Source organism: Cryptomeria japonica, chromosome 6 (genome assembly GCF_030272615.1).
Source record: "Cryptomeria japonica chromosome 6, Sugi_1.0, whole genome shotgun sequence".
Taxonomy (NCBI): domain Eukaryota; kingdom Viridiplantae; phylum Streptophyta; class Pinopsida; order Cupressales; family Cupressaceae; genus Cryptomeria; species Cryptomeria japonica.
In genome coordinates, this window is record NC_081410.1 from 675,344,148 (window position 1) to 675,354,756 (window position 10,609).

General features: G+C 36.7%; 1 protein-coding gene across 1 annotated transcript; it reads right to left on the minus strand.

Moving 5' to 3' along the window:
* Positions 1-351: 351 nt before the first annotated feature.
* LOC131876786 (G-type lectin S-receptor-like serine/threonine-protein kinase At2g19130) lies at positions 352-1,884 on the minus strand. Its single transcript, XM_059222273.1, has one exon. The coding sequence runs from the start codon at positions 1,882-1,884 to the stop codon at positions 352-354; it is 1,533 nt and encodes a 510-aa protein (XP_059078256.1).
* Between the last annotated feature and the right edge of the window lie 8,725 nt (positions 1,885-10,609).

Below are 10,609 nucleotides of genomic sequence, written 5' to 3' on the forward strand. Positions count from 1 at the left end.
ATCTGAGATAAGCTGAAATAAGTTTGATTTTGAGTTAAAGTTAGAATTGGTCTTAATACTGATTCACCCCCCCTCTTAGTATTAATCGGATCCTCATAGGATTAACATATGGGTAGATGAGAAACATTAATACTATGTCCTAAAACGATCATACTTTATTATGAACAACTCAACATTAAGGTGTACAATATTTATAATGACAGTTTATTATAGTGGAAACAATAACAATGAGTGAGTACAAGTCTATTTTCCATAAAACATCATACATAATAAATAGTTATAATTAAATAATGATTGTGCATGATTTTATAATAGCTAGTTCCTTGAAAACATTAATAATTAGATAACTTACTAAAATTTATAGTAAAGACAATGATCATCGATGAGCGCTTGCAAGCACCTCTTATATTTTTCCACGTTACCTTCTGATTTGCCTTCCAATATCTGGACAACTTGAGCCATAGTTGGAATACACAGAATGCTTATCACAACTGATCTTATCACCTCTTCAACATCCGCCTTGTATGCAATCCTTTCATCCACAATGCCGATGGTGTTTCCCTTCTGAATTTGAACTGCTGACCAAGTCGGAAAGTAGCGCTGAGAATCCTGCACGCTCAAATCACTATTTCGTCGGCCTGAGATTATTTCGAGCAGGGTCAGCCACTCGGGAGCCAAATATCCTCTCGTTCCTCTTGTTGTCGTTAGCACTCTGCTGAACTCTCTGACAACAAGCTTTGCCAGCCCAAAATGAACCACTTTTGCAGAGAAGTCCGCATGCAGAAGAACATTTTCTGGCTTGATATCGGAATGGATGATGCGATCTCTGCATTCTTCGTGGAGATAAAGTAACCCCATTGCAGTACCCAAAGCAATTCCAAATCGTGTATTCCATTCCAGCACCTTGTCTTCTTCTTTGGATTTGTAGGACATGAAAGAGTTGAGAGATCCGTTTTGCATGTACTCATAAACAATCATCATTTTAGAGCCCTCCACGCAGAATCCACGGAGCCTTACCAAATTCATATGATGTATGTTTCCAATTGTGCATATTTCCGCAAGGAATTGCTTTTCTGCTTGTGCGGAATCCTCTAATCTTTTCACGGCTACAAGTGTGTTGTCTGGCAGAGTTGCTTTAAAGACACAGCCAAATGCTTCCTTTCCCAACTTATGGGAGAAATTGTTGGTCGCAATTTTGAGCTCTTTGTATGTGAATGTTCTAAGCGATGTTGGTGCGTCGTACTCCTCGACTTTCTGAAGTAGTCTTCGATGCCTGCGCTGAATAAAGCATGCACCAATGAACAGACTACTCAAAATGGCAACGCCCAAAGGAATTGAAATGTAGAGTGCAACTAATCTGCTTCTGCTTCTTCCTGCTTGGGCTGACAAATGTGACACAACAGAAGCAGCCAATGGAATGAACAATGGCTGGCCGTCAGAAGAAGTGGCCTTATCTCGCATGCTTACAAGATCGCCAAACCACAATTTACAAACAACAGAATTTGAATCGGTGAAAGCACAGGAGCAATTGTTGAGACAAGCAATTTTACATCCTCGTCGAGTCGGCTCCATCACTTGGAGGAAACCATCTGTGGTGCCACTAACACTTCTATTTATGGCGGCGCAGTTTAATGGAGTACGCCGAACACAACCGCTTGACCACCATTCCTGAGAACTCCAGACAGCAGCGTTTCTTGGGTGGAAGCCTTCCGTACATCTGCATGACTGAATGTTTTCTCGGGTGAAACATACTCCGTACGCCCCGCATCCACCATAGACGCCACAGCTAGATTCAGGTTGAAACCAAATCGGGCTCCAGCTATTATCATTAGTCCAATAATAGACTGATATCTCACCGTTTCTGTTGAGAACTTCTCTCACCATCATCGTACTAGCCTTGCTCCAAGCTTATATGTGATAAAAAACAGCAGAAATACAGAGGAGAAACAAACACAGAAATACAGAGGAGAAGAGACGCAGGAGACAGAGGAGAAACCCATAAATGGGCTCTAGATTGTGTTTAAAATACATTAAATTTATAGACCATTACATATTAAATGTTCTGGAAACTGTAGATTAAAGTTACATGCAGCAATAATGGTGGGCAGGTGAAAGAAGGTTTTAGAAGTCAGTCGGTGGAGGAACTTTCTGGAAGACAGAAGTTTCTAGGAGGATAATTAATTTATGTGTAGTACATTCTTGTGGGAGATAACACCACGAATTCCTCCTTCAAAATGGAATAAGATGGAGCCGCTGGAAAAGTGGTAAAGTAGTACCAGTCCAGTCTCCCGGACTAAAATGTATCTGCGGGATCTCCAAACCTCTCCCAGACAATCTGAGAAGTGTTCTGGGTGCCAAAACGAACAAAATTACCAGTGTCATTACTCAACCAAATGTCTTTTCCTTGCAAATCAGAGAGAGTGAGATAGTCAGTTGAAGAGAGCGTCAAGACGCCGGGCATGCTTGTGATGGGAGTTTCTCTGTTAGCCACCCAAACGATGGTCTTGTCAGGGATGTGGGCATACCAGATGCCAACATACCAGTTGTTGGTTCCATTTGGATTAAAAAATCCCAATTCAAAAGTGCCATTCTTTGAAATGATGGTATGCTTTTTCCTCAGAGAAGCCCCCAAAGAAAGGGTGTCACCAGCAGCAACAAATTAATGGCAACTGCGTTGGAGAATAATCAAAGCAAGAGCTAAAATGAAACGTTTCAACCAGTTGAATGCTGAACGATCCATTTTCTTTCGGCTATTATTTCTTTCTCTTAATTACAGATGCCTAACAATGTAAAAAATGTCTCTCTGTGGCGAACAGGTAGCTTTTACTGAGATATTAAATAGACTATCTAATTGTGAACGACATTTGTTGACTTGAAGAATTTTTACCCATTTTTAGCTGACAGGATATATAGTACGAGGTTTGAACAGGGAAGTCTCTCGTCTAAAAATTAGGCTGGTTTTTCTGTAAAGATTAGAAAGAGCAGAGAAAACAATAACAGAAACAGAAAAGCAATAAGAAGAGACAACATACGATTTATCGTGGTTCGGCAAATATGTCTACATCCACACTCAAAGCAGGGAATAACTTCTAGTAATCAACTCAAATACATGGGCTGCACACAGTCATTATATAATCATATTCAGATATGAAATGAACAGTTGGGAGAACGTGAAGGGTCATGTGACCGTTGGACTTCACATTCCCAACAATCTCCCCCGTGAAAGCCAACTGGCACAACCATGCACTGGCATCCCTGCTTCCATTTTCAAAATTCACATTAAAACCAGCCTGCTAGATTTTAGCTTCGCGAACTCTTGTTCACATATGCTTCAAATCAGCCTTTTCCAAATCAAAGCAGAGTTAAAAACTCTATCAGGCACAAACTCACCCATTATGCCAAAAACTGAAACACCACTTTGTCCCAGTTTAAAATACATTTCTTCATCACCATCACCTAAACTCCCCCGTAACAGAATATCTACCGATTCACAATTACTGGATTCTAATATCCAACCATAAACCTCAGACCTTACAAGGAACAAAACAGTGGCATTATTTTCATCATCAAACAACTCCATCAGATTGTTATCACGAGTTCGAGTTCTCTCACCCTCAGGCTGTTTATTATCGACGTTGGCACTATCATCCACATCCATACAATTAGGTTGATGAATGTCAATGCATTCTGGTCGAGATAAAACATCTCCTCCTCCATTAGAATAAGCATTAACAGATTCAATAACATTTTCATTCACTCCATGTGATGCTTGAAACCGCTTGGAGCGATGCCCATTGTCCTCTACTCCTATCAATGGTCGCTTTCGCTTCAAACCAGAAAACTGACTTTTATCATTTACTATGTCATCTAAATCCATAGGCTCATAGGCTTCTATGAAATTATTTGCACAAAGGTTGTCATCATTATGGGAGTGCCTCTTTATTTTCGCCAAGGCCATGCCATCCGCAGAGCTCTCCGAAGCCAAAATTTTTCCGAGGCCTCCTTGCCCTGCTACCTCACTCCAATCTGCACCCTCCTCATCCTGGGAGTCAACAACAGATTCAGCTTGGGTTTCCAATGGCATACACTCTTCCTCCCACAATCTCTTGAGTTCATCCTCTTCAACAACAACCACTTTTTCAACATCTTTCAGCTTAGAAATTTCAGCGTCTATACAGAGACTATCATGGCGTTCAACCTTCACCACATGAATGCCAACAACTTCTCGGCCATTAACAGTTTGGCCAATAAGTGCCAAGGCTGGCTCAAGGGGAGAGCAGATAAGAATCCCAACATCCTTTTCTTTCGCTGGATTATCCTCTTCAACTGAGTTCCCCTCTTTCTTCTAGCCATCCCACTAATGTACGCGGCGCTTGAAACATAGTTTTACATGGAACGTAAAACTGCCATAGAAGTTATAAATTTTACCTACTCCTTCCTCCATCTCTGCTCAAGCCAGCATGGCTCTGATACCAATTGTAAAGATTAGAAAGAGCAGAGAAAACAATAACAGAAACAAAAAAACAATAAGAAGAGACAACACACGATTTATCGTGGTTCGACAAATATGCCTACATCCACACCCAAAGCAGGGAATAACTTCTATTAATCAACTCAAATACATGGGCTGCACACAACCATTATATAATCATATTCAGATATGAAATGAACAGTTGGGAGAACGAGAAGGGTCATGTGACCATTGGACTTCACATTCCCAACATTTTGTTATCAGTTGTCCATTTTAATATACCTGCATTGAATAGATGTTTCCAAATGTTTAACTGCCTAAAACAATCTTGGGATATATCTCCACACACTCTTTCAATAAAGACTCCACTTGTCACATACACACGGATAAATCGCTGATTGTCTTCACCAACCCATATGTGTGATTTCCGCTTCTTCACGTCATTGTATGCATCACCAAAATGATGGTGAAAATGGGCATATCATGAACTTCTGTTGAAACATTAAAAAAAGTGAGGGAATGATGTGATTTATCCAAACCATTGAGAAGACCACCAAATAAACAGCCCAAAAAGTCAGATAAATAGATACACTATGTTCACTGCATTTTAATTGGAAATATCGTAAGCATTACGCTCACAATGACTTCTCTTGGCTCTGAAACTCTACTCAATTTGACTCTTGATTCTCAAACCTCTATGCAGAGATCAGAATGTATCGTCGACTGGAATTTCTAATAAATTATAAGTATAACAGTGTATTCTCATTGGGTCTGATTTTTAAATTAATTAATAATTTCAGTCAATAATTAGAAAAAAGTATTCTCTATAAGGAGATTAGGGTCCCCTTTACTAACTCACCTGTTCATTTGCTGGATGACAGTCCCTATTCTATTCAATTAGGGGAAGGGGGATCAAGCCCTATTCGTATAATCATCAGGTTTTGGGTGGGTGGGATGGTTTAAGTTAACTTTAAAAGCAATTTAATTTTTTATTTGATTGATCTTTGTCTTTTGGATTCAAAGGAGTCTATATTTTTGGGATGATCGTTATTTAGACATCAAGATGTATATTTGATCATATTTTTTAATTAATTGAAAATAAAAAAATATTGTATTTTAGTTTTTAATTAATTAATACATATGATCAAAGGTGTACTCTGATGTCTAGTTAAAAATTACGAAAAAAGGTTAAGAGTCTCTTTGCTACTCAAAATAGTCTTTAACCTTCACTTTGAGGTATCAAATAATTCTTAATATTTATTGAAAATTCATTGATTCAAGTACAAATTTTATTGCTATGAATTTATATTAGGCATGAACAATGAGTGATTTTAATATAATTTATTTTTTATTAATAAATATAGAATCTTGAATAAAGGTAAAATGAAGTTGAAAATAACAATGTTTTATATGTAAATATTTTTGTAAGAAAATAATTTTTTTTGGATGCCTATCTAACATTTATTCTTTTGTATTATAAGAATGATTTAAGATTTGAAAAAACACTATTATAGATAGAATTGAGAGCTTTTGGATTTGACTGTGTAAATGCTTTTTTTATTAACATATCAAATCGTACTTTATCATTCATTGAATCAAAATATTTTTCTCGTTTCTAGCTCACTAGCTTAACGATGAATCATCGAGTTGATTAAAAAATATATATCAAACCACTACAAAGGATGATCAAACCCCATGAGGACTCGAGTTCTACATCTCCTCTCTAAGAAAACCTTCAAGGTACTACAACCTCTAAGTTTATTCACTATGTAAAGGAAATTGTGTTTAACTACTCTAAACTAACTAAAAAAATATTTGGTTCACAAAAGGCAAAAGTTCACATCATAGAGAATCTATTGACAACTTTGTGAGCCCTCTGCCTAAGACACATGTGTAGGTCAAGGGAGATAGTGTGCCACACAAATGTCCCATATAAACATAGTATAAGGGGCTACACTAGAAAGTGTAGAATGAATTGCATAGTGTCCTCTAAACTGGATGTGATGAAAGTACAAAAATGTGAAATACAAAATGGAAAGGAAACAATAGAAAGACTAGGATGAAGCAAAGAAATACTCACAATAGTCCATGAGATGGAGCTCCAGTTCAAAGAACCTCCTTTGCTAGATCTCAAGCACATAAAAGACCAATGGTGAAATGTTGGGGTGGTTGTGTTTAGAGGTTTTCCTCAGTCAAACATCTACTTTTGTGTTTCCACCTCCATGAATAGCCTATAGACATGATCATAGAAAAGTGGAGAATAAAAGAGATGCCAAGGAAATGAGATTGTTATGCTGGTAATCAAGACAATGTTAATGCAAAACCAAAAAAATTAACCTCCTTTGAAACTAGAAGGTGCGGAGCTTGTTAAAATGAACAATAACAATGAACTTCAAGCTTGTGAAGCTTGAACAATGATAGATAGGGTAGTCTAATATTGTAAATGCAATAACAAAGTGGTGGTGTGCTTGGAATGTTCAAGAAAATTGGAAGAATGCTTGAGAAGCTAGAGATAAAACCTAGAGAGTGAAATTGGAATGAAAAAGGTAAGTTTAAAGGGACTAGAAGTCATGGCAATATTGGAGCGAACCTAGAGGAGCGTTACAATACCAAAACTAGAAAGTTTAACATCCCAGCAACCAAATTTAGTTGTAAATATTTGTAGGAGGAATGTGCAACATGCAGACGTCTCTACAACATGCACGCATTCGAGCGTCATCCAAACCAAATAGTTGGGAAACTTAGGTAGGATAGAGGAAAATGATGGTTTCTAAACCAGTACTAAAATCTAAGGTTTGCAATTGTCTTGACTTACGACTAAAGGGAAGGCTTATGTAATGAAGCTCTAAAATTCAATCAATATGGACTGTGGAAACCTAATGAGTTTAACTATTACAAATAGTTTCTAATCCATGATTACTTAAAGACTAGAAAGTTAGATGTCTCTCATTTATTGGAGATTTGTTTTTTCTAAATTCAAACTTTAGACTATTCCTATTTACTTCTCTCTTCTTCTAGCTCCTAAAATTGTTACAGGTCATATCAATTCTAGATAGCGAGGGATTTTCTATAAAAAGGACCTTGTGCCTATTTTAAATTCCCTTTCATAAGGTAGAGTAAAATCTACTATTAGAGTTATCATGCATTAGCTAATAATTATTTATTTAATTATTAGTCTATTATCCTCTATGCTTAAGCTAAACCTAGGCATTTAATAATATGGTAGGTATTTAATAATTATTCTAATTATGAAATACACATTATCCCTTTAGGGTTTCTTTAGGGTTGCACACCTTTAGGGTTTCTAATATCCTTTTATAAGGATTGTATTGTACTTTTTATTTCATTCCCTCTTTGAATGATAATCTTCTTCTTCAGAGCCATTATTACTTTTTGCCTCCATTCTTCTCTTGTGACAGGTATCTTGCTTGCAGGTGTTCTTGGGATCTCTGAAGTTGTATTTCTCAACTTCTTCATCTACAATACGAAAGAAGAAGAGGGTTTTAACATTGAATATGTTCTTTTAATGAAGCTTGTCTACCATGTGTTTGTGGAGATTTATCAAGGAATACTTTGACCTTTCTAATTTAATTTATCAAAGTAATAAAGATGTGGAGAATAAACTCTATTTTGAGCTTTCTAATTTGACCAGTATTCCTTAAGTAAAACCAACTGAACAAATTAAGAAAGAACACATTGCAAAATGACAACCAAATTTATAATTCTATAATAGAGTTCTTTTGAATTGGAAAACAATATATTTCAAGATTTATAATTTGAGGATGGTTATAGCCTTCTCAATTATGAAAATTTATATATAATTTCTTTTACTTAACATTTCTAAAGAGCTGCTTGTTGGATTCCTCAACTATGGCTATTGTGTCATGGGTTTACAACATATTGGATCTAGATGTGATCTAGTGTTTGAGTCACAGACAATTACATGTTATCTTTGGTTTTCTATATTTTCTATGCTACTGCTATGGTCTTGAATATTCATGTTGCATTGTTCAATATCTACAAATGTGTTCTTTCTATACTAGCAAGTTGTGAGGATAACTTGGATGCGAAGCTATCTATACCCATATATATTTTATAATATTAATTTCATAGGCAAACTTTATTACCTTTAGTCTAGCAAGGGTAATTCAAATATTTTTCCTTATTTCTGAGAGACATGAGAATATCAAGTCAAGGGTGACTTTTTGCAACTTTTTCCTTTCTTTTGTTCTAGTGCTAGGGACCAAGGAGTCTCAATAAATAAAGTATTAATTTTTGTTGGTGTAAATAAATATTCATTATGGATATTATTACACTTTACTTAAGTTAACTTAGGATAATGCATCTCTTCATAGTTTGGATTTGAGACACTTAGGGAAGTGTGCACATAGGGATATAGCTTGTAGGAGAAATTTCACCTTTTGTGGTCTTGTTTTGTTGTTACAATCCACATTCGGTGGGTCATCCACCTCTTGTGGAATATTATATTATTTCTCCTACCTACCCCTAGTATTTCTTACCTACCCTTGTTTCTCATTGAGCCACATGTCATGATTGTGTGCTCATACATCCATATGGCCTTGCCTATATAAGAAGGCCTATATTCATTGTATTGGTGAATCCAGTTGATCATTTTTATATTGATGAGAATACAATTTGTTCTTGTCATTCTATTGTCTCTATTTTTATACTTTTCATTGTGCCCTTGATCTTGGCAAAATCTCACATGGTATCAGAGCCATTGGGGCTTCATTGATTGGTTTTTGGAGACATCGCAGAAGGCTTCTATTTTTGGATCTGAGGAACTGCACTTTTTGGAGGCATCTTGGAGCATTTTTGACCTCACCATTGCATCCGAGAGGCCATTTCCATAAAAATTGAGTATAAATTCAACCTATTTTGGCAAAAATCGATTTTTGGGTGTGGAGGAAATTTTCTGCCCAATTCGAGAGGTCAGCACCCAGTCAACGCCCAGTCAGCATTTTCTTTGGAAAGTTTTAGACCCCTCTCCATTGAGTAGTTTGGAATTTTGGGTCAACTTTGGAGGTCCATAACTTGCTCAATTTTTCTCCTTTTTGGGTGCAATTTTTTTTGATTTGGGCTAATGTTTCATGCTCTTCGCAGTGGTGTGGTTATTTTATGGTTTTGGTGCATAGGTGTTTCAAAATTGTTGGATTCTCTCAGCTGTACCTGTCCAATCCTCAATTCTGCAACTTCAAAGGCCTTGTTTGAGCTCATGCAACCTCCTTTTTAGGTGTCATTTTTTTTGAAAGTGCATGTTTTTTCATCTACTTTCATAATCTATGATCAGATTTCAGTAGAAATTGTACTTTTAGATATTGGTCTTATGTTGCAATGAGTCCTCATAAATTTCCACCTTTAACTCCACATAATTATTCATCATGGAAAATTAAAGTATGGAGCAAATTAATGGAAAAAGGTCTCACGCATTACATAGATGGAACAATAGTAGCACCACCTGATCCTAAGGCTAATCCTAATGCTCAATTAGAATGGCTCACTAAGAATTGCATGGCTCTTGGAACTTTGCGCAAGTATGTATCAGATGACCTCATCTTTCATATTGAAAAGTGTACTACAATCAAAGATTCTTGGGATATGTTTCAGAAATTGTATGGTCAAGTTGATGAAATTAGAGGTTATAAGATTGACAATGAGATCACCAACTTGGATCCCAAGAGTTTTGATACAATCCAAGATTATGTCACCAAAGCAAATGAGCTAAGAGAAAAGCTTAAGGATTATGGAATTGACAAAAAGGATGCTTAGTTGATATTCAACTTGTTGGACAAGCTTGCACAAGAATATGCAGCATTTTTGTCTAGCTTCCAAACTCATCGTTTGATAGTGGGGAGTTCCTATGTCATGCCTTCATTTGATGCTTTCACAGAAATGTTGATATTGGAACAATCTAAGTTGTTGAACATGGGGCTTCTCAAGTCTTCAAAGTCCAAGGCTTTGGTGGCTAATCAAGGGAATCAAGGAAGTCAAGGCAAAGATTCCAACAAGAAGAAGAAGCAATCTAAGTCACAGCCACAACAGGAAAAAGGACAATCATCCTCTCCATCACAAGGCAATTTTTCATCCTCTTCCAAGAAGGGGACACCACCTAAGAAG

Excerpts from the sequence above, each read along its gene's own strand:
- LOC131876786 (XM_059222273.1), bottom strand. The coding sequence starts at position 1,884 with ATGGTGAGAGAAGTTCTCAACAGAAACGGTGAGATATCAGTCTATTAT.